Source organism: Colletotrichum godetiae (assembly GCF_030913485.1).
Source record: "Colletotrichum godetiae strain CBS 193.32 chromosome Unknown BDP55scaffold_75, whole genome shotgun sequence".
NCBI classification, from domain to species: Eukaryota; Fungi; Ascomycota; class Sordariomycetes; order Glomerellales; family Glomerellaceae; genus Colletotrichum; species Colletotrichum godetiae.
Genome location: NW_026851323.1, coordinates 86509 through 109937, shown reverse-complemented (window position 1 = coordinate 109937; position 23429 = coordinate 86509). Strand labels below are relative to the sequence as shown.

The 23429-nt window shown below is 51.2% G+C and overlaps 9 protein-coding genes across 9 annotated transcripts; 5 read left to right on the top strand and 4 right to left on the bottom strand.

Moving 5' to 3' along the window:
• Positions 1-2697: 2697 nt before the first annotated feature.
• On the top strand, positions 2698-4599 carry BDP55DRAFT_708300 (peptidase S8/S53 domain-containing protein; the record flags this gene model as incomplete). Its single annotated transcript, XM_060578098.1, has 1 exon — positions 2698-4599. The coding sequence occupies one exon, from the start codon at positions 2698-2700 to the stop codon at positions 4597-4599; it is 1902 nt and encodes a 633-aa protein (XP_060423088.1).
• On the bottom strand, positions 4574-6831 carry BDP55DRAFT_683024 (FAD binding domain-containing protein). The gene has a single exon (XM_060576306.1). The coding sequence runs from the start codon at positions 6422-6424 to the stop codon at positions 4706-4708; it is 1719 nt and encodes a 572-aa protein (XP_060423087.1). The 5' UTR covers positions 6425-6831; the 3' UTR covers positions 4574-4705.
• A 1523-nt stretch (positions 6832-8354) lies between these two features.
• Positions 8355-9535, top strand: BDP55DRAFT_758966 (uncharacterized protein; the record flags this gene model as incomplete). The annotated part of the gene is made up of 2 exons (XM_060580817.1): positions 8355-9253; positions 9516-9535. The coding sequence occupies exons 1-2, from the start codon at positions 8623-8625 to the stop codon at positions 9533-9535; spliced, it is 651 nt and encodes a 216-aa protein (XP_060423086.1). The 5' UTR covers positions 8355-8622.
• Positions 9536-10933: 1398 nt separating this feature from the next.
• BDP55DRAFT_637950 (uncharacterized protein) lies at positions 10934-11935 on the top strand (the record flags this gene model as incomplete). Its single annotated transcript, XM_060573050.1, has 1 exon — positions 10934-11935. The coding sequence occupies one exon, from the start codon at positions 10934-10936 to the stop codon at positions 11933-11935; it is 1002 nt and encodes a 333-aa protein (XP_060423085.1).
• Positions 11936-12324: 389 nt separating this feature from the next.
• On the bottom strand, positions 12325-12942 carry BDP55DRAFT_698437 (uncharacterized protein; the record flags this gene model as incomplete). Its single annotated transcript, XM_060577780.1, has 2 exons — positions 12325-12480; positions 12550-12942. The coding sequence occupies 2 exons, from the start codon at positions 12940-12942 to the stop codon at positions 12325-12327; spliced, it is 549 nt and encodes a 182-aa protein (XP_060423084.1).
• An 899-nt stretch (positions 12943-13841) lies between these two features.
• Positions 13842-15533, bottom strand: BDP55DRAFT_399588 (uncharacterized protein). The gene has a single exon (XM_060567281.1). The coding sequence runs from the start codon at positions 15252-15254 to the stop codon at positions 14010-14012; it is 1245 nt and encodes a 414-aa protein (XP_060423083.1). The 5' UTR covers positions 15255-15533; the 3' UTR covers positions 13842-14009.
• Positions 15534-16287: 754 nt separating this feature from the next.
• On the top strand, positions 16288-18529 carry BDP55DRAFT_622112 (cystathionine beta-synthase). The gene is made up of 2 exons (XM_060571361.1): positions 16288-16839; positions 16899-18529. The coding sequence occupies exons 1-2, from the start codon at positions 16574-16576 to the stop codon at positions 18205-18207; spliced, it is 1575 nt and encodes a 524-aa protein (XP_060423082.1). The 5' UTR covers positions 16288-16573; the 3' UTR covers positions 18208-18529.
• A 1-nt stretch (position 18530) lies between these two features.
• On the bottom strand, positions 18531-19689 carry BDP55DRAFT_683015 (signal recognition particle receptor beta subunit). The gene has a single exon (XM_060576305.1). The coding sequence runs from the start codon at positions 19491-19493 to the stop codon at positions 18591-18593; it is 903 nt and encodes a 300-aa protein (XP_060423081.1). The 5' UTR covers positions 19494-19689; the 3' UTR covers positions 18531-18590.
• A 347-nt stretch (positions 19690-20036) lies between these two features.
• BDP55DRAFT_683013 (uncharacterized protein) lies at positions 20037-23416 on the top strand. The gene is made up of 6 exons (XM_060576304.1): positions 20037-20740; positions 20822-21631; positions 21679-21769; positions 21821-22085; positions 22132-22244; positions 22295-23416. The coding sequence occupies exons 1-6, from the start codon at positions 20480-20482 to the stop codon at positions 22924-22926; spliced, it is 2172 nt and encodes a 723-aa protein (XP_060423080.1). The 5' UTR covers positions 20037-20479; the 3' UTR covers positions 22927-23416.
• The last annotated feature ends 13 nt before the right edge of the window (positions 23417-23429 follow it).

Sequence of the window (23429 nt, the reverse complement as noted above, 5' to 3'; positions counted from 1 at the left end):
ACTTGCTTTGATATTCACCTAGAATCCGCTTCCTTTGGACAAGCTTGTTCATCCAAAAATCGAACCAGTCCATATTACGGCGTTTGGAATGGCAAACGAATATATACCTCATGATTGGGGGAATCACGTTGTTATCCGGTACCTCAAACACCACTCGAAAGATTTGGAAACTGCATACATCAGCAAGGCCGAAGCCCCTGAAAGCGAACGCGACCCATTTTGCAAACAGCTCCGCGATGAAGGTTCAAAGATAAATCGGGAACCTGGAGGCGAATGAAAGGACGTGATGATCCGTAGTGAGATCATCAGGGAGACCGAGGATAGGAACTGGATTGACCTTCTCGACGGAGCCGGGAACAGGAAATGGGAGATAATGTTCGTATCGGTCTGCACCGAACGGCTCTTGGATAGGGAGAAGTATCCAGATTTCAGCGCACCCCAACCTTTAGGTTACTCCCTAGGTCATTGATGAATTCTGAAGTTGTAGATATTTCAGGATACTGCGGGAACACACGCCAGCTCTAGTCATCCAAGTAGGTATTTAGCATCTCGTTCAGTATACCGTGGATTTTTGTATTGATAAGCATCCGCTTTCCGTACAGCGGAAATATGCTGGTCCTTAAGGCATAGGTCTGCTCAAAATGGTCTAAGACAGCTGATAGTTCTGAAATTTGACTAAATATCATCGCCGTAGAAGGCGATAAATAAGAAGAGAAATAGTCGGACGACCCAGTATAGTGTAAGCTACCCGATTTACAGGCGAGTAGTCCTGTTTGCCGATAACTTCGTCATCCATAGATCGAGTTGAATCATTCAGCGATGAAAACGTGCTTGTCAAGCCAGCGTATATTGCAAAGGGAGATATACAAATAGAAGCCAGCTCACTAATTATCGGAACTACCTTAGGTAGTCTAGAGACTAGAACAAGCAAAGGCTTGTTTAGAAAATTGACACAGGTTGAAAGGAGGCTGTTCAAGAGTGATGAACCACAGCCAATGACAGAGGATACATGTGTACTGGGATTCAGGAATGGGGATTATCGTGTAGTTGCTAATTGTAATTATGACTTCAATCGCTGGTAGAGAATACCTGTGTGCAAAGTTCTCCGGCGCGCAACGTCACCGGTTCGAAACATAGGTAACTCGACGCAACCATCATCGAAAGTGTTCATCGACACTGCTTATGCAGACTAAGGTATATTTAAGAGCAGAGATTTGTTTGATACCACTTTTCGCCGGAAGTCATAGGCCTCTGAGTACCTATTAGGTTCACTACCCATGAGCTCATCATCTTCAAGACCGGGTATTGAGCAAAGTAGTACCCGCTTAGTAAGTATATTTAGGATGGGAAAACGTGTGGTTTGAAAGATCCTGACTAGTCTAGATCGAATTTGCCGATGGTGTGGAAAAAGGCCTTCTGAGGGATTCCTACCACCATCTGTACGAGGTTCGAGTCAGGTAGGCCTTGTGTGCTCGTTGCATAATTGACGCGCGTTGGAAACGTCTAACGGGCTGTGCTCTCCCAGACCGTCCAAAGCACCCTCCTTCCCGCCATCAAGGACATTGAGATCAAGGGGCCGCTTTCTTGCAAGCTTCGGATGGTTTAAGCTTTCTTTTGCTGACGATCGTCTCGGGGTCACGGCTATGTCCGAAGATCCATCGCGCCTACAAAAACCGCACCCACCGCTGTACAGTGTTACCGCAAAGCTTAGCTAGATGGTAAGTGTTGACATACACTTTTTTGGGTAGAACGCTACAAAATGTAGCTTCATTCGCTTTCGGATCCTAACTGCATTTGGAATAGTTCCAACGCGTAGGAGTTTCCAACAACCACTGACTTCGTACAGTGTTCTACAGAAGTTTGTGGTTCTCGTGGAGCCTTGACAGAATCTTTGAGTTTCGTGCGGCTGGAAACTCCAAGCTTTGGAACGGGATATTAAAAAACGGCCTCCTCCGCAACTGAGTCTTTTTGCAGCGGCTTTGTGGTTAAAAGACAATTGTGGCCTTCCTTGCTGGTTCCTGACAACCTAGGGTTACGAGTCTTCAATTCTCAAGAAAACAAGGTCAAGATCTGGTGAAGGCTGAATAAAGTCTCTAAGGAACGGAGAGTTCTTAATGAAGTAAATTTCCCATCATCAACACACTTTGTGCATCCCCTAGGTACAGTCGAACTGGCGCCACTGTTTCGGACCCCATATGTTCTACTCAACAGAGCAACCGTTCAGCACTGTGTTCGCAAGGCGAGGGGTACATACACGACAGATCAAGAGTCTTCGAGTGAAGAAGTCTTTGAGTGACCGGAGGCGGGTTGCTGGTGAAAAGGCCGTCGGTTCAGAAATCTGAAACTGACTAACGATGTGACCCTCTACCGCAGAAGGGAAGCTGCGACATCAAGTGGACCCCAACCCAGACAAGTTTCGATCGTGGTGACGCCCGCATCTTTAGCTTTAGGCTATGTTTCGACAATGAACTCGAACGGTTTGCTAGTCAAGTACCAAATGGATCGGTCGGCTGTGTGGTTTATACGGCCGGCCTGCTGCAATACAGACGGGGTCGAAGGTCCTATTACTACCCCCTCGCCCGATGCTCTGCGCGACCTGCTCATCCTTCTCATGTACCTTTGACCCGTTCACTCTCTTCTCTGCTGATAATATTTCTTTAATAATTCAGTGCCCGGGGCACGGACTTGATCTTCGAGATGCTCCTCCTCCTTGTGGCGTCCACAATCATTTCTTTGATTGGCCCGTTTGCTATCGCTTCGGTAGCTGGCTCAATGCAAATAGAGTATAGTAGACATCCACCACCGGGATGGAAACTCTCCCGTCCCGCAGACCCGAATCATCGATTCAGCATATCCATCGCAGCCGATAGAAGCGGTCACGTAGAGCGGGCCCTCTACAGCGTCTCAACTCCGGGACATGAACTTTACGGCAAGCACCTCTCTCGAGAGGAGGCACAAGCCCTCCTTAATCCCGATACAGAGTTGCGAGACGTCATTATAAACTGGCTTCAAGAACATGGGAATGCCACAGCAGCAGACATAGCGAGCGACAGTCACTGGATCAGCGTGCAGACAACGGTGAAGAAGGCGAACAGTCTACTCGATGCAGACTTTGGATGGTTTCGAAACGTTGACAGTGGCAAGGAGGTGCTACGGACGTTGAAGTATTCTTTACCATTGGAGTTGAAAAGCAAGATCTCGTTGATAACACCATCCACGAGGTTCTGTTCTCATCCGATGATGCACCAAGGACCGGCATTGGCGGGACCTCTTGCTGGCGACGCACCAAACGACGAGCTTCGGAAGGTGAAGAGGACGTTGACCGGCCTGAACCCGAAGCTTCTTTATACGGCACAGGTAGACAGGATTACTCCACCCGCCTCGCAAGCACAAGTCGATCCTACGTGCAACAGGACCATCACACCCAACTGCATACGAGCACTGTACAATGTGCCCTCCAAGATGAACGTGAGCGCGGCTCGCGGACTTGGAATCTACGCATCGCAGAATCAGGTAGCCAAATTTGACGACTTCGCCTTGTTCGCCAAGAACGTCGATCAACCGTCAACAGGCGTTAAGTTTTCTTTTCTGAGTATAAATAATGGCACGACCGACCAGGGCCAGAACAAGTTTTCAAATGCCGAGCTTAATTTCGACGTTCAGTACACTGCATCACTTTCCAATCCGGTACCCAATATCGTCACCGCAGTTGCTGGAGACGGACCCATCAAGCTCGAATTAGGTGGCCAGCCCGGGGACACGACGGAACCCTGGCTGATCTGGCTAGACGCGATGCTCAAACTGCCCGACGACAAGCTTCCTCACACAATTACCACCAGTTTTGGCGAGAACGAACAGTCCCTCCCGGATGGCTATGTTCAGCAGATTTGCGACCAGTTCGGTGCTCTCGGAGCTAGAGGCGTTACGATGTTCGCCGCGTCGGGAGACTCTGGGCCGGGTAACACGTGTGTCACCAACGATGGTACTAATAGCACGCGGTTCAACGCCGTGTTCCCTGCGTCGTGCCCTTTCGTTACAGGTGTTGGAGGGGTGAGGGGAATCGCGCCTGAGCGGGCCAGCGATTTTTCGAGTGGTGGGTTCTCGGACAAGTTTGCCAGACCGGCATATCAAGAGCAAGTTGTGCCAGCGTATCTCAAGAACACCATTGGAACCCAGTTCAACGGTCTCTTCAACCCGTCAGGCCGAGGCTTCCCAGACGTCAGTGCCCAGAGCTTCAACCTCAGCTTCGTAACGGGTGGCCAGCTAGGCGGCTTCCAAGGTACCAGTGCCGCCGCTCCTATCTGGGCAGGCATGGTGGGCATGGTCAACGCCGCTCTCATTCAGGCGGGAAAGCCACCAATGGGATTCATCAATCCATGGCTGTATGGCGCTGGGTTGCAAGCCATGAACGACGTCTCTGCTGGACAGTCCGTGGGCTGCACTGGCACAACTGGATTTGGCACGCAGAAATTCCCGCCCGAGTTCGGAGCCAAGCTCGTGCCGAACGCGAGTTGGCCCTCAGTGGCTGGCTGGGACGCTGTCACTGGCTTGGGGAGCCCGGATATTGGCAAAATTTTGGCGCTGAGAATGGCGATGTGATGAGTCTTATTTCAATTCTAGATTACAAACGGTTCGAGGCACAAATTTGATCCAGTCTTAACATACAACTTTTTCGCCCTGTCTCCAACACAAGACGAAGCTCCGCTCACAACCTCGCGTTTTTGACTGCAGTAATCGCGAACGGGTTCGCGGTAAACGTTCCGTTGGGGTCAGCCAGGGCTCTGACTTTTCCAAGTCGTCTGTACTTCTCCTCGTCTTCGTAGTAGCACTTCCAGATCTTCTCGTCACCCAAGTTCCAATCACCATAGGATCCCCAAAGAAGACGTCTGTCCTTCTTGCTGAATGGGCTATCGGGCCCGTTCATAATCTGGTCATTCTTGTCTTGCCATGATTGAGCCAACTTTCTTGACTGTTCATCGGGCTCGTGGAAGCAGTCCAACGTCTGAACAACCGAAGAGTCTCTCCAGCTGTAAGACGTGCCGTTGTCTCTATTGACGAAGAAGCGCGAGTTCTTGCCTCCAAAGCACTGAATCTGGACCGACAGCTTACATCGCATGAAACGCTCGTAATCTTTCTCACCCTCATGCCCCCTGAGGTATTGTTCAGGGTTGTATATGAGGTCAATACGGTCAACCACAGCATCAACCCATTTGTCTTTGGTAAGGCTGGTTGAGTTGGTAGAATAGGTCCGCTTGACATAGGGAAGGTCAAACTCGCGTGCTCTGGGGAAGATCCACTGCCCAGTCATATCCGACATCTCCATGTCGAACTCTCCAAACTGAAGCGAGAAGTCTGCCAACGTGCTCTTGAGCTCCCGGAACTTGCCAAACCAGGCATCGACATTGGCATCATATTTGTCGTTCTTGCTGGTCGGACACCATTGTGCGTACAGAATGATGGACGCTGGGAATCTTCCGTTGAGCAACTTTAGGAAGTCGTCTTCGAGTGCGTTCTTGATGCGGTCTTGAATGCGCTGCCAGACGTTTGCATCCTTGAGCTCCTTGAACAGAGTCGACATGGGGAAGTCTGTGCTGATGACACTGACGCAGAGGTCGAAGCCGCGGGGGAATGTAGGGTCGTCGGCCATTTCAGCAATGGCATTGAGAAGTGTGGTCAGAACTTCCTTGGAGTAGAGCCAGAGGGCCTTGATGCCGTGGGGTCCTTTAAAGCCGTTAGGTCCAGCGACAGTACCAAGGTAGCTGCTGGACTTGTACACCTCAACGATGTAGTGGGTGATGACTCCGAAGTTTCCTGGGCTGCCTCCAAGAACGGCATAGAACATCCCCGGGTTGTTTTTTTTGGTGATGTCGCGGATGACACCATCATGACAAACTATACGGATAGTTCTGATGTTGTCTCCAAAGAGGCCGAAACTACGGCCCAACTGTCCATAACCGCCAGTCTGGCCGTGACCTCCCACCCCGACGTAGGCACACTGGCCAGTAGGGACAAAGAGTTTAGTCTGCTTGAGGTACTTGTTGAGGTCCATCATCGTAATGCTGACACCAATGTAAACAAGTGTGCGGTCGGCTGCAATAGGTTCTTTGGGCTTCAAGATCATCAGATCCTTGTAGGTGTTGCCCAAATCGATCTGGATATTCTTGCCGCTTGTGGACGAGGCTCCGCTGTATTGGTGGCCTCCACTCTTTACGGCGACGGCGACCTTGTTCTTCCTAGCCCAATTGACCGCTCTAATGACATCTTGGTCATTCTGTGGTCGCACAATGAGATCAGGGTTCATGTCGTGCTCTTTCTGATACGTCGAGGTCGCATATTGCTGGTTGAAGAAAGCATATTCCTGCATCTCAGACTCGTCTCCCACTCTAGAGTATTGCATACCCTCGAAATCCTCGATGCGAACCATGGTTGAGATTTCTAGAAAGAGGAATGAATATGGATTTAAGAAGTGTCTCCCGGAAATGTAGAGTTGCAAAGTATTCAGCAGAAGGAGGGCAGCCGATGGTCAATAAATAATACTCAGATTTTATCACATGCAAGGCCCCCATCTACACAGAAGCCCCCAAAGTAGGCTGCATCGTGCTCAGCCGCAGATTTCTCTACAACCGGGCAAATCTGTGCAACAGTTCGTCGTTGGTTGTAGGCTTTCTAGGCGAACGGCAGAAGCTGATTGGTGTGATCAAAGACAAGATGGTCAGCAGTCTGACGCCGAGTTCTAGCACCAAGCCAGACAGCCTACCCAGCCAGCCTTGATAGCCTTCAACATTGACAAGAGCAATAACTGAAACCAGGTTGGCCCTCGGAGTGGCTGACTATCACAGCGGCTGACGCTGCATACTTGTCTAGGGGCCGGGCCGCGTAGGTGCGTTTACGAGCGTGTTCGATAGAGCCATGGCGTGGAGTTGGCATAAGACACGCTAACCTGATCCGAACATATCTGATGTTTTTGGCCAGCGGCTTAAATCTACCAACTATGTCCACTTTTTGATGGCTTACCAGGCATCACTTCGGGTATGCCGCATTCCCGCTTACTGGCCAATGCTGTGCTGACGCTGACAAGGCGACCCAAGTAAGGCGTCTGCTGGGCTTTTTTGCGAGCTGCTGTTTTCAGGGGAATCAAATGGCTTGCAGAAATAAGGGTTCCAACAGGGTCTTGGCTAGAACCGACCGCACAACTGAAAGCCTGGTTGGTTGAATGTTTCGAAATCTGTGAACGTCATGTGTTTGCAACATCAGTTTCTGCTTCTCTTTGATCTTGAAGTTTTGGGTGCCTGTATCCTTTCGTTCTTCCTTAGCTCTTTTGATGAACGTGTGGTGAATCCTGAATGTCACCAAAAGATCCAGATCGTTGTACCTACCTTATGAGAGAGGCATTTGTAATTTTGAGTCCTTGGCTTGATAGCTGGGTCAATTGCCCCAACACGATTCGAGGTCAGGAACAAAATCCCTGCATGATACTCAAGTGTACGGAGGAACACACTCGTCACAACATTGCGGTGGATATTGCCTCGAACTCTCTTTGCAAGAAAGATGCCGGCCTCGTCCGTAATCCTGCTGAAAATGGTGATCATAACAATTTCCCCTTGAAAATGATGCTAATGCACGCCGAGTTCCATGAATGTCAGGATTCCGTCATCAATACTACGGGCCACTCGTGATGACATATGGTAGGTCTGTCTGATACATGAAAAGGGGAGAGATTCCATTGGGTAATTGAACCACAACATGCCCACAGTCTTGACATCCTCTTTGTGAGACTTGTTCACGAAGTCTGATGAGTTGACACTGTGGACCCATCTTTTGATGCGTTCCCAAACATTCAATGATGTCCTAGGAGCTCTGTGATCCCTTGCGATGGGATTGAACATACATGTCTTGATCAAGTCAGTTCCTGTCGGATTGGAAGTCCAATTCGACCTCGAGGCAAGGGGCCCGCGCAGGGGCCACTTACAGACCATACTTACGAGATCTACGGTCTACCCAACCTCCGGTTAGAACCTCCTTTTTACACCTTACGCAGAAGTTAAATATATATAGATTTTGACCTCTTCGTCACCCACGGTTCGAACCATCCCTGTGATAGGAATACCAACAGTTCCTTTATTATCCGGGTGACTTGGTCTTCTCTGCTTCACCTTCCCCTACTCATTTTTCTCTGCCTTCCTCTACCGCATTATCTCATTTTTACCTACCTTACCTACATGCATTCACCACTATTTGCTCTTGCCATTCTCCATTCATCATTCAAGTTTACACACCCCCCTTCACGATGTGATCTTCTCTGTTCGCATGATTTTTTCTTTCGCATAATCTCTTCTTGACTCTACTTGGTCTAGATCCGAAGAAGGTTTGGACTTTTGGCGTACATAAATACACACCATTTCCTCGCACTCTAGAGTCCTAAACAACCTCAAACACACGCAATACCGCAGCCAAAATCGATCTCGTTGACAACAAAAGATCGCATGTAATATATCACATCACCTATTCCAGCTTTCGCCATGGCAAACGCAGTCAACAAAAAGACCCACATGACCACAGGGGACATGGACCAACTTGAAAAGTCGGGAAACGAAATGGAAAAAATCCACCAAATCCTCAACGATGACCTCTCGCCATGGAATCAGAAAAGCCTTCGATAACGACCTCTGGCAAGGAATCAGTGAAGAACAAAAGCAAAAAGCATTCATCTTAAAGCAAGAAGTACTTGACAAATCTCTGTTCAAGACAAAAACAAGGGGCGGCTTGGTTATCGTCAACTTTGGAGAAGACCCCAAAAGCAATCCCGAATACTTCGAAACACAAACGGCCAAACTCAGGACGGGAAAAAGCTCGCCAATGGCCCACCTGGTTGCGGACTGGGAGAGCACGGAAATTGATACACATAAACACAGCGTCAACACAATCAAATGGTTCTGCTCGGTCCCTTATACAAACCCAGAGAATGAGGAGGAAAGAAAGATTCAGGAATATCCCAGAGGAATGATGTGTAGCCTTCTCAATCAGCTTCTGCGGGTGATTTCTGATGAGTTTCCCGAATTCAACCTATCAGGATCATTCTTGGACGACAAAGACTTTGCTGATCGTCTCAAAAATCGAGAAATCAAAGCTTTATGGGGGGTGTTCAGTTGCCTAGTGGTCCAGCTCCCCTGGGGGGCTGATGTGATGTGTGTGATCGACAAGATCACCACGTACGAGACCAGTGATCTTGAAGAAGATCTGGATTTCATTATCGGTCAGTTAACGAAAATGGCAATAAGACATTGGGGGGGGGGGGGGGGGGGGGAGGCCAGTCGCGTTGAAGTTCACTGTCACGTGCCAGTCAACTGCTAAGGGGGTTCGTAAGCACTTAGAGGATTCCAAGTACTCAAAGTTCAACATCATTGACGGGTAGATTGCCAATGCAGGCGGTCGGGCGCGATTGACGGCTTGGTACTACATACTGTAGTACCTTGAAAGTGTGTCTTGTGTCCACACTAGTAGTATCTACTTTCTAGTTAGCAAGGGTGGAAAATAGATTTTTCGTATATCTCTACTCATGGCAACAAAGCATCAGGTATTAATGATCTAAGAAGTAAACAAAGTGTATTTAGAAGCTTTGTAGATACCGAACCGCCCTCCTTTTACTATAATTCTGCTGCCTAAGTCAGTTTAATGACTTTGGTCAGCCTCTTCCTCTTCTTCTTCCAGAGACTGAAGCTACCAAACATGGTTCCTCTTCCAAGTAGCAAGGTTTGAAAATTGCGATGGAAGTATGTGGATCTTGCGATATTAAACACCCATCTTCAAACAAGATAGTCCTGTACATGTAAGCTTGCATCACATCGGGATTACCTCGAGCCCAAATTGAACAGCACAGAGTAGGTATAGTCACGAGGTGATTCATGATCGTTCTTAATTGGCCTTCTAAGGTGGGTAACAAAGTAACCCGTCGCTTAATCCTTCATCGCTCCTGTTGTAATCACTACAAAAGGCGCTATTGCATCGTTTCCATTTTACGCAAGGCAATCTTTTACTCGTTGATTACTTGTCAAACGTGGCTCGGAAGACATTGAAAATGACATATATGATAGTAGTATAATACTGGGGGCTGTACGGACGGGCCCGAAAGGGATGCCCATTGATTGACCGGCATCATATCCTATCCACCGGACCTGCCCCTCAACGTCACTGATGAATCTGGATTTTGGCAGCGGATGCGGATCTATCAGCCAAAGCTCTCATGTCAGCCGAGAATCAAGTCTGTCATTACCCATGGTTGGCCGCGGTTACAAGGAGGCGTGATGAATAGCCACGTCACCCAATATCACTGTGAGATACCAGGCAATGTGATAACCCAGTGAGAAGTCTTATATATACTGTTTCAGCTGGTACTTAAGTTTTGAATTTTGGAAGAAATCCATTCCACTTGAACTTCAAGGTCTTCTAGCTGATCTTCGTTTCCGAAGTCGCGCTTGGCAAACTTGGTAAATGTTCCTTTGTCCAATCTTCAGAATATAGAGGCGAGGGCCGGGCGAGGTCATGTGGGAGCCCCTGCAATCCTGTGATCCCCTTTGCATGAGACTGAACACGTTTCTTTGAGGTAAGTACTCGGTTTGTGGACATTCTCTGTTTGGCCCTGCCATGATGCCACTCTCTGTTCAGGGTTCTTTGTTCGTGCCACTCTCTTCGCTCATTTCTGAGACTCTGTTCAGCCTCCTTGATTTGAAGGTCTTGGCGTTATCTACACTGTGCTGGAACTTTTTCATAAATAAGCAGACGATACTAATCCTGGTAGACTGATGTGGTAACCTACACACCTCTCACATCTCATTTCCTCTCGCTTTCTGAGAAGTACAGACCACGACCGACGCAAAACCTCGCACATCTTGATCTATGACTTAAGCTTACTCGGCCTTATGGATGAGCTTACAACATGGGAGACAAATCCAAAGAGTACGATAGGTACGATTTAATGGTCGAACAAGCGAAGTTTCACCAGAACGATTGTTCTCGTGTAATGAATCCCCATGACGTGGCACCCGAAACCTGTTCAATTTCATATTTTAATATGGAAGACGTGAATGACGCCTTGCCTCGGGAACCAGAGGATTTAGAAATGGCAGACTCTGGAACAAAAGCAATAGCCCGGGCGATACAATTGAAAAATGTATCGTTGGCGGAAGAAATGCTCTGGCATCTTGCGTACAACAGCGACGCTGTCCAGATCGTGGCTGATAGGCTCTTCCAAACTCATACAGTGTTGACCGAAAACCAAAAAGAAACCCTTCGTATCATCAAAGGCACCGACCAGTATACGTCATTCACCGACATAAAACTCAAGGCAACCTGTCGTCTTCTCATCAATGCTAGAGAAGGCCAGAACAATAATGTCGCAACGACTAGCTATTTGGCTGCTACAATAATGAATAAGCAAGCATACAAAGAGGATACCTCAACTTTCATCATCGGCTGGTTCTGCGCTCATAATGCCGGATTACGTATTCAGAGGGACGGCTCTGATCCGGTCGAATGCCTTTCCAGAGGAATGATGGCCAGCCTTTTGTGTCAGCTTCTACACTGGATGGTGTACAGGGAGATTGACTGCGATCTGTCGTTCATTAGCGGTCCCGATTGGGACAGCATTAAACAATTCGAACTGGTGGTTTTGAGCAAAGTATTTACCACACTAGTTACACAGTTGCCTGAAGGAAGTCAGATAATTTGCTTCATCGACGAAATCCATCATTACGAGGAGAAGGATACAGATGATGCGTATAGGGCAATCAAAGGACTGGTGGCACTTACCAATAGCGTCGGACCGTTGAAGGGACCTCGATATTTCAAACTCCTTCTGACTTGTAAGGACGAAGCTCTCGGGATCAAGGGGCTTTTTGAAGGCAAAACCCAAAGTATGGAATTTCCACAGGAAGCATAACATTTTAAACCACTCTGTCTGTACTATCTTGGTTCATCTGGCGCAAAAGGCGCCGGTGGCAATTTATACAATTTATAGCCCTGTAAATGTTGAGATATGATATATCAGGGACACAAGTCACATTATTGCACTGATCAAATGGAAATGTTGATCACGGGAACATTACGAGACACATGCATAGTGAAGAACGAAAACTTTATGTGCCACCCGAATACGTTTCTAAGTAGCCGTAGTGACTTCTGTTCCCTAAACCTCCCTATGATTGGTTCCAAAACGCGCTGAGAAGTGACCACACTGATGCATGGTTATACCCTTGGGTTGCGAACCTCGAACTCTCGTATATCTCTCAAGCTGAGATGTGAGTGATCAAGGCAGACCTTTGAGATCATTTAGCAACGGTCCCAGCGACCGACGACGGTCCAGTTGTCCTTGTGGAAGGCACGACCGCTGACGAGAATGCCAACACCGCGGTAGCACTTGTTGATGACATGGTAGGCACCATCGGAGATCTCCTTAAAGGAGTTGATGGTCTTGGCCTTGCTGTCCTGTGTTGTTCCCGTACCGTCAGTCTTGTTCTTTATATTATGAGGTACTGGAAGGAAGCATCTACTTACCATGTTGCACCAGTAGATAGCAGCGTTCCAGCTGCAGCTGACACGGCCGCAGCTGCCGGGGCCAGGGCCACGGGTGGGCTTACCCTGAACGTCGAGGAGGTAGCGGGCACCCTGGGCGAGGCGCTTGCGGTCGGCATCGTCGTAGCCGGCGCAGTTGACGGGAGCGTCCTTGAAGACGTCGTCGGCCTGAGTGACAGCGGACTCAATGGCAGCATCGATGGCCTCGGTGAAGGAGAGGGTGGTAATACCGAAGTCCTGGTCGTAGTTGGGGTTGATGATGCGAAGCTCCTTAAGGACCTCCTCGACGGTGCCGGTGAGGGTGAGGTTCTCACCACCGGGGTGGGCCTGGACCTCCCACTCGACGGTCATGAGGTCGAAGCCCTCGACACCCATGGGATCGTTGGCGTCCTTGTCAACAGCGGCGCCCTGCAATTTTGAGCGTCAGTTGATATTCACAGTTTTTCACAATGAAAAGCATTGCAAATATTTTACCTTAACAGCCATGGCGGCAAGAGAGAGGAGGGAGATGTTTTTAATCTGCATGTTGACGGTTGGAGTGTGAGGGATTGTGTGTGAGGTAGTAGTGATGTCTGTTGTGGTGAAGTTGAAGTGTCTGTAGCGGTGGAGTTGGAGGTGGATGGAAAGGGAAGAAGGCTCATTTTTGCGGTACAAGGTGTGATATTTTATACTGCTCTGGTAAGTATTCGAGCGACCGCCTCAGTATTCACAGAACGACCTCACGATTCCCTCTACCTTTTGGCATTGGGCCCTCTGTAGTCCCATCCACCCATCGCAGCAAAGCAATCGCGTGAAGTTCAGTCCCATATCCAGCTTTTCGTCGTCAACAAAGGAAGGAGATGTCTGTAAGGGTCGATTGCGGCTTCCGATTGAGAATTTCTGAACAATGGCCAAGGAAATAATTTGGTGGACACAGCATCGTTACTCAAGGTATTCCACATCACGATAGGAAGGCAAGTGCATTCATATCCATCATCCAAGACCTGCTGTCGTGTGTATATGGACCACGGACTCACAGACGTCTTTGACTGATGCCTTTATCAAACTAGCCAAGTCCGCCCAGGTGGTCTAGGATACCTTGACCACGTGATGCATGTCCGAGAGCGCTGGTGGTGATACCACACTACCTCATATCTACAAGCCATGTAAACTCATTTACAAACTCGTGTTATCTTATAAAGTTAAAGGTGTATCAATTCAAATCTGATCAGGGGCTCACTCAATCCCATATTTCAGCTGTTTGCCCTTAGACATAGTATTGTAATGAACGTGACATCTGAACTAATGTGATACATGGTCGATATATGTAGGCTGGGAGGATCTTGTAAATTACTATTTCATTCTTCGGCCAAATTAGAGCTAGCAGATAGAAAACAGAGACCTGTCAACGAGAAGAGAAATCAAGGAAACACGGTGGGTCCGATCATGATCTAAGGTGGCAGTCAGGACTCCTTAGCCCACTGCTTTCCACTCCAGAGGTTTCCCGTTGTCCACAACCAATAATCACGGCCCTTGATCACCCACACCATGAAGCTGGGTAGCTGATATCCCATGGCAGCACCGACCCCTTTGCTCTTTCCCACAGGAACCAACTGAGTCTCGCGGACGTCTTCCTCAAACAATCTGTCCTTGCCAGTAGCGCTCTCCGGCTTTGCAGAAGCTGTGAGGAGGTCACGCTTGATGTTGGCACACATGACCGGGACGGCGCTAAGGATGCTGTGTATCGCTGGTCTGGCGTAGGAAGATGCGTCGCCGACGGCATAGACGCGTGGCCCAGCTGTATCAACGCGAAGGGTGAGCGGGTTGGTGCTTACTCTGCCATCAGGGAGCAAGAGAGTCTCGCTGATGAAGCTTGTGTTCGGTCTTGTACCAGTCGCGAGGATGTAGAGATCGGCATCAATCGTCTTCCCACTATCCAGAGTGACCCTCGCACTTGCCGCGACTCCTGTGATACCAGCTTCAGCTGGTACTACATCACTGACCCGAACGCCTTTGAGAATCGTGACACCAACTTGAGCAAGATAGCCCTCTGCCTTGCGGGCGATAGCAGGACGAAGTGCCGGAAGGATTTCAGGTGCAGATGAGACCAAGGTGATGGAAACTTTGGGGCTGAATGATTTCCGGCCGTTCAGGTATTCACCCAGCTCACCGGCAGTCTCGACACCCGCTGGTCCTCCGCCTACGATGACGATATTCTTGGCTTGCGGCAAGGCTTTGCGAAATTCGGCCCAGCCCTGTCTCAGACTTTCAGAGTCGCTGCTGAGGCCGAGGAGAGGTGAAGATGAAGACGCACCTGTCGCAATCACTAGGGCGTGGTAGGGAAGAGCGACCGGGGTGCCGTTGCCTTTCGGGGTGATGGAGACCGTTCGTCCATCATGATTGAGACTTGTCGCGGTTCCCTGAACAAAATCGAAGATCGCATTGTCGTACTGCTTGAAAATGCTGGGTATATCGACAAAGAGCTTGTCTTGGGGAAACATGTCGTCGGATATGAGTGCTCGAGGGCATGCAGGTCGGCACATGACTTGGGCTGAGGGACTGACGAGGACGACCTTGTACCTCACGGTATCTGTCAGGACTGGTATGGCATGCTTGAGAAGATAATGAGCTGTAGATACACCTCCATAAGATCCACCAAGGATGACAATGAGTTTCGTTGATGGTACGGTGGTTGGGAGTTCCATCATGAGTTAGAGTACCAAGGATTGCGGTCGATTGTACACATGCTGTGTGGATGCATGGTGATATTATATACTCTGAACACATCGCACTCACTCTACAGTAGACTAGCCTTTTGGACTTACACGAGCTCAATACAGTCTGTCGCGGACCATCGCGGCCGGATGAACACAGCTTAGTACGCTTAGGTAATATTGGTTTGTGGCGGTGGCTTGTTGGGAAGGATTTCGTAGCTTGTTCTTCGGCCGAATTGCGGACGTACACTCACCTCGTACCTTATGCTGGGATTCCTTTCCATCTACACAATTCGAAAAAGGTTCCATGTCATCAAATTTACGCATGCTTACGGTGATGCCTCGATGCTAGCAGTGTTCGCGGTTGTGTGGAGTTGAGATAGACGCAAGTGAGGTGAGTGAGGAAAGACGGAAAGTAAAGCCTTACGGAGGAGGACTGATCTGGATAGCACTTCGGCCGAATTGTGACCCGGCCGAGACACAGAAGCAGTTAGACATCCTCTGCTGAGTGTATAAGTGCGCGGCGGCCACTTCACAAAATCCAGCTGCGCTTATGCACTCTCTCGAGTCAGATATCTACTTCTTGAGCTTGCTGGAGAGCCCACGTGTCTCGGATGAAGCAAAGACTCGGGGAACGCCGAGTGACGGGGATTCGAGGTCGGCTCGGGATGACATAATGACAACTGAAAATGGCCCGACCGGCAGCGTCAGAAAATTTCTAGAATGACAAAAAAAAACAAAAAAAAAACAGAAACTTCACCGGCCGGGTGTTTTTAGCTACCTTACGTAAGGAGAAGAGACAAGCGTGCCTTCGGGTGTAGTTATCGCGTGGGGCTCTTTACCGCCGTTCGCCGCAAAGCCGCTGCAAGGCCCGGACCCTGAAGTGTCTTGGGTGTGTTGCTGTGTCGCATTGTCGCGGGGCTCTCAGGTCACTTTTGAGTGCTGCTGCGGCACTAAACAGCGTTTAAGGTACCTGTACGGAGTATGGTCAAATACCTTGGGAAAGGTACCTTCCATACCAGGAGGGGTGGAAAAGTGACCATTTTTGGTAGGTGGGCGGATATCTTCGGCGTTGGCGGGGTCATTTTTCACTCCCGCTTCCTGTCTCTCTCCCTCGCTCCGTCTCAATTCTCGCACCATCCCACCACGACGATTGCGTTTCTCTTTTCCTACCACTTGCATATCTATAGTCTGTGGACTGACTTTCATTCTCACACTCCTCTTTTCCTTCTCTCTTCCTTCCCCTTTACGCCTGTCTACCACACCTCCCTCCTTAACAACCACCCACGATAACACCCACCCTAATCGCAATCATGGGAGACGCCAGTGCCATTAACGCCACTCGCGTGGCCGTCACCGCACAGTCGGCTACCGAGCTCATCGGCAACACGCCCCTCGTCCGCCTCAACAAGATCCCCCAGAGCCTGGGAATCGAGTGCGAGGTCTACGCAAAGGTCGAGCTCTTCAATGCCGGTGGTAGTGTCAAGGACAGAATCGCCCTGCGCATGATTGAGGAGGCCGAGCGAACTGGCCGCATCAAGCCTGGTGACACCCTCATCGAGCCCACCAGTGGTAACACGTACGTTTACCCGCCACGACGACAAACCTCAGAAGCAATCTCATACTGACATTCGATAGTGGTATCGGTCTGGCCCTCGTCGGCGCCATCAAGGGCTACAAGACAATCATCACTCTCCCCGAAAAGATGTCAGCCGAAAAGGTCTCCGTCCTCCGTGCCCTCGGCGCCACCATCATCCGCACCCCGACCCAAGCCGCCTGGGACAGCCCCGAGTCGCACATTGGTGTTGCCCGCCGTCTCGAGAAGGAGATCCCCAACGCCCACATCCTCGACCAGTACGGCAACCTCGACAACCCGCTCGCCCACGAGTTCGGCACCGCCGAGGAGATCTGGGCCCAGACGGGCGGTAAGATCGATGCTCTCGTCGCCGGCGCCGGCACGGGAGGTACCATTTCTGGCATCGCTCGCGGCCTGAAGAAACACAACAAGGACGTCAAGATTATCGCAGCCGACCCCCACGGCAGTATCCTCGCCCTGCCCGAATCCCTGAACAAGGAGCACGAGAACGAGGGCTACAAGGTCGAGGGCATCGGCTACGATTTCATCCCCGATGTCCTCTCTCGCAACCTCGTCGACAAGTGGTACAAGACTGAGGACCGCGAGTCCTTCCAGCTCGCAAGACGCCTCATTGCTGAGGAGGGTCTCCTCGTAGGCGGCAGCTCCGGCTCCGCCATGGCCGCCATGGTCCGCGCCGTCAAAGACCTCGGTCTCGGAAAGGGCCAGACCGTTGTCGTTGTTCTCCCCGATAGCATCCGCTCATACCTCTCCAAGTTCGCCGACGACGACTGGCTCGCAGCAAACGACCTCCTTCCCGAGGTCAACGGCCTCGAGACTCAAGCCACCGACAACGGCGCCACTACCAGCGCAAAGGGCGGTATCGACCCCTACGAGGGTGCCACCGTCAGCGCTCTCCGCCTCAAGCCCGTCATGTCCGTCCCCGCGACGAGCCCCTGCTCCGAAGCGTCCGAGATCATGCGCGACAAGGGCTTCGACCAGCTCCCCGTCCTCTCCGCGAGTGGCCACAAGCTCGTCGGCCTGGTTACTCTCGGCAACCTGCTCAGCTACATCTCCTCGGGCCGCGCTACGGGCTCCAGCCCCGTCAGTGACGTCATGTTTGACTTTGGCCGCTTCGATGAGGTCGTCACGGATCCCAGACAGGCTGGCGAGACTGGCGAGGCGAGCAAGAAGAAGCGCAACTTTGTCGAGATTACCCTTGACACCCCTCTCTCGACCCTCAGCAAGTTCCTTGAGTGGAACAGCGCTGCTGTCGTCACCGAGAAGGCTGAGGGCACCAAGAACCTGTCCAAGCCCGTGGCTGTCGTCACAAAGGTCGATCTGCTCACCTGGGTTGTCAACAAGAAGGCTTAAATGCCTTACCCCTTTTCCTCATTCTCCACGACATAATTAAAAATAACGAATTGGTCCATGAATAGAGTATCAAGACTATGCATGCGGATGATGTTGCTTTTTTCCTGGGTATCGGCGTTTTGAAAGCGGGCATAGCAAAGGTGGCAGGGGCAAATCTTGGGTCGCATCAACTGACCCCGGTTGGCAGCATTTGCTTGGAAATCTTGGGATGGGAGTAGACTCAACATCTACATAGAGAACAGGGCAGCCAGTCTGGTCCTATAAGGATAGAATCACAACCACACAATTTTTGCGCATCACATCAACATACAATAACTTATTCATCATCGAACTATTATGTGCCTTTATTATTAAGTGCCCCCCCTGCTGCGATACTCACTACCTTATATCCGCTGGGCGATCCAAGACCACCACTTATCGGGGCCCGTCGCGCTTCCAGTAACATTGCCCGCGATAACGTCCACATCCACATCAAATTCGCGCAGCTGATCAAAGGTAAACTTCTCCGTGCCATACGCGCCTAACCAATCATCATTCTCCTCCGAACCAACATCGTCAATGCCGACACCGGAGTCCAATAGGCCCTTGCTGCGCGACGACCGTATCCGCGTAATTTCAGCCTCGAGGTTCGACTTGACCAGCGCGCCAGGCAGCGCCGTGAACAGATCCGTCTTGTTGGCGGCAACGAGGACGGGGATAGGCGGGGGCGGCTTAGACGACTTGCTTGACGCGGCGCGCTTCTGCAGGCCGAGGAGGACTTCGTACAGGTAGCTCGCCGTGGGCGCAAGAGCCTCGTTCTCTCCGATAGCGGCAGCGTCGACCATGAAGACGATGGCCTTGAGCTTGGAGTTCTTGCTGCCGCTACCGCCACCGGCACCGCTGGCGAGTTTGCCGAGTGCGTAGTTGCGAAGCTTTCCGTGGCCGGGTGTATCGACGAGGAGGAACTTGGTGTGTGTGCCGCTCGTGTCTTCGTGGTTGCGGAAGCTCTGGGCTGTCTTGCTATCGCGCGAGGCCGTGAGCTCGACGGTCTGGGGCCGCTGGCTCGTGTGGGTTGTCGCGGGGGCGTCGCCTCGTTCGAAGAGGGTGAGGAGGGCGGTCTTGCCTGCGCCGGCGGGGCCGAGGAGGAGGACGGAGGGGAGGGTTGTGTAGGGTGTTGATTTGATGAGGATGTAGTGGAGGAGGATGGGGAAGAGGAGGACGATGGCGGCGCCGATGAGGATTACGGGCGTCGAGGGGGTCATGATGAATTCGAGGAACTCTGTGAAGGAGCCCATCTTGTCGGCCATGATTGCTGTCGCTGTTGCCGTCACTATCGCTGTTTCTGGCGATAGCAAAGCAAAGGATTGAAGAAAGTGTCGGGTTGCTGAGAGTCTGTCCCCTGGTGGTGGGATACCCTGCGCGAAACGGCCGACTAGGGGTGGAGGGGTTGGATGGTGTGAGTCGTGTCGAGTGGTGTGGTCGTTGACAGATTTCCAGAATGAATCGCCAAATACCGTCAGTGGAGCTCTTCCCAACGAAGCGCAAAGATGGCAGGAGTGGCAGGTGGTACGTGCACCTCGGAGATTCAGCCACAAAAGACCCACCTCTACGGACGAGGCTGAGAAGGCCGAGGAATCCGCCCTAAGGTGAGGCTAAGCATGGGTGTCACTGGGTGTCACTGGCAGTTAATGCCAAGCTTTGGGGCCCTGAGTCTTTCCCAGCCAATCACGGCTATCACGGCAGACGACTGCAGTGCTGTTCGACCCGCCTTTGTCAGCTCAGCCTCGCTAGTCCGATTTAGGGGGGAGGGTCTCCCGGCGATCCCCTTCCACACACTGCACTCGGTGCTCACCTCGAATTCCCTAGTCTTCAGCGCTGAGTGTCAACGCTGCCGAGCTCTGCCAAAGGACCCAAAGCTGACGACACGCAATCTCGTCACTCTTGGCTTCCGGCGTCTTTTCCGTCCTCCTTCCAACTGTGGCACCTTTTTTTCTCTCTTTTTGTTTCCACTCTGGTGTTTATCATCAATCTCTCGTTTGTTTGTGACACCCCTGTCCACCGTTGCGCGCGTGCAAGCCCCCCGTCTCAATTCTTTCGCCTGGACCGCATCCATCCCCTTACCTCAAGCAATGCGACGCTAGGTTCGAGCCGAAGTTTAAACTCCCCGAGCAAAACAATACTCTACCCTTTCCCACTGTCACAGCTCTTCCCAATCGATAGACGACCGTCCTCCTCCCCCATCCGAGACATCAAAATAGAGGCTTGGCCCGCGACCGCCGACCCGCCGACTTCGATGGACAAATCTACCACGCCGGCCGCTGCCGCGGCCGCCGCGTCAGTGGCCCCGAATCAACCTGCGAACAAGACGAGCGCCGCCGCGCCCACATTGAATAATGAGCTGGAGATGGGAAGCATCGGCGGCGATGCGCCAAGCGCAGAGAATGACATTATGCAGATTGCGCGAGTAGGAGATGTTCCGGCCATGGAGAAGCTCTTCGAGTCGGGCGAGTACGATGCGACCTTCACTGACGATGAAGGCATCACACCCTTGCATGTACGTTGCATCCTACCTCTTTCAATGCCTTCCGAGCTTTCTCACAAATGTGGCCGATCTCATTGTGCTAATACATCCCAGTGGGCAGCTATAAACAACCAGTATGCCATGTGCAAGTTCCTCATCGACAATGGCGCAGAGATCAACAAGAAGGGAGGCGAGTCCATCGCGACACCTCTCCAATGGGCCGCCCAGAGATGTCACTACTACACCGTCAACTTCCTCCTCCAGCACGGAGCCGACCCTCTCATTACCGACGCCCAGGGCTACAACACCCTCCACATCTCGACCTTCAACGGCAACACCCTCCTCCTCGTCCTGCTGCTACACCAAGGCATCCCCGTAGACGTGCTCGATAGTTACGGTCACACGGCGCTCATGTGGTCCGCCTACAAGGGCTTCCCTCAATGTGTGGACCTCTTCCTCCGCTGGGGCGCTAGCATCCATACCACGGACGAGCAGGGCTTCACCGCCCTGCACTGGGCGTTGGTCAAGGGCTCCCCCGCCTGTATACAGAGGCTTCTCGAGTACGGAGCGGACCGATTCGCGAAGACGCAGACTGGCAAGACACCCGCTGTCACTGCTAAGGAACTTAACACGACCGGCGCATGGCATCGTGCTCTTAAGGAGTGCGGGTATGACGAAGATGGACAGCCGATCGAGCCCAACTTCCCTGGTTCGCGCTTCCTCCGCCAGGATAAGAGGGGCTTCGTGACTAAGTTTCTGTTCTTGTGGCCCTTCCTTTTGGTTTGGTCCATGATTACAATACTAGGAAGCATGAACGTGTTTGCGGGTGTCTTCTTCTCTCTAGTCGTTGGTTATGCGCTTCAATGGTGCGCTCAACAGGTCATCGAGTTCGCGCCCCCCGACATGAGACACTTCCACAAGACTGTAAGTTCTTTTGATGGCTTTGCGATGACCTAGACTGACGTTATTAGCCCTGGCTGGCTGGTATTTTCTCTGCATCCTTGTTCTTAGTTGGTCTGAGGTGGTTGACTACCATCCTCCCCGCGACCACAGGCTCAGCTGGTAAGGTTCATCGGAACCACGATGCTAAATAAGCTGCTGATTTTGACATAGATGGCACTCACTCTCATTGGTGGCTTAACCTCATCTTTGGCGTATTCATCGGTCTATGTGCCTACTTCTATAGCGCTGCGATGCGATACGACCCCGGATTCGTGCCCAAGATGAACGGCATCGCTGAGCAAAAGGCCGTCATTGATGAGCTGCTCAAGGAGTGGAAGTTTGATGAGACAAACTTTTGTGTCACGTGCATGATCCGGACACCTCTTCGCAGTAAGCACTGCAAGCGGTGCCAGAAGTGCGTCGCGAAGCACGACCAGTGAGTAGACCTTTTCATTTCTAAAGAATCTCGCTAACCCGATTAGTCACTGCCCTTGGGTTTATAATTGCGTTGGTATCAACAACCATCGCCACTTCTTCATGTACCTGATCAACTTGACATTGGGCATCATCTCTTATGACTTCCTCGTCTACTACTGTGAGTATTCGTTGTCCGAGCTCTACTTCCGCTCTAACACAATGGCGCAGACTTCACAGATGTCTCCGACAAGGTCTCAGAAACCTGCAACTTCCTTAGCCCCAGCCTCTGCAAGGTTGTCAACGCTGATGGCTACACGGCAATCCTCACCGTGTGGACAACTCTTCAGCTCACCTGGGTTGGCATGTTGTTATTTGTGCAATTTGTCCAAGTCTCTCGAGCAATGACCACCTACGAAAACATGTTCGGCATCCAAGATGGCTCCCTCACCACTGCTTTCACCTCAACAGGCACCCCTCTCGACCCGAATCACCCGTCGCTAACTCCTCCGGAAGCCACCGGCGCTCACGCACATGGCCACAAGCACAAGGGCGGCCGTCTTCAACAATGGTCTCGTCTCCTTGGTGTGGACCCCTTCATCGAGACCATTCGCGGCCGCGGCGCCGCGACCCAGAACAAGCGCAGGAAGAAGAACCCCTACTCCAACGGCTGCATGGCCAACTGCCGTGACTTCTGGTGCGATCCCGCGCCCACGTTTGGCCAGCGCGAGAACGGTTCTGCCATGCTGGGTGGCGAGCCTGTCAACTACACCGCCATGTACGAGAGCCCGACCCTGATGAACATGAGCAGAGGCCGGAGGAGAGCAGGCGGCTACGAGTCCGTTGCTGCAGAGGAGGTATAATAGACTTACTTTTGTCATGATTGGAGGGAGGTGTGCCGGATCAGTTTCACGACTGGTATGGGAGGAAGCTGGGAAGCTGTCACTCCCCACCCCTCCTTTTGCGCGCTTTGTTTTTTTCCAAGCGACGACTTCTATGGAAGAAAGATTACAACGAGGCTTAAGATGATGTTTTTTTAACCCCACAACGAAAGAAAGACGAGGCGTCAACGGGCGGCTGCATGGCTCGGGATGTATTAATTGTTGGTATATGTAGAAGTATGACTTTGGTGTTGAGGAATGGGAGTTGTTTCCCGTGTGTGTAATCTTGATCCAGCTTTAAGCCGTAACTGCTGTCTGACTATGTTCCGACGCTGTCGATTTGTTCTCCTTGATGTTAATCTCACTCGACTTTGTTGGAGACTCCCTTTGGATATTGCAACACCGCCACCACCTTGACTCTGCGCCAATAGAATCAGAGACGTATTAGGCGCAAGGCATATTTTGCTAAGAACAGAAGTCAGCCT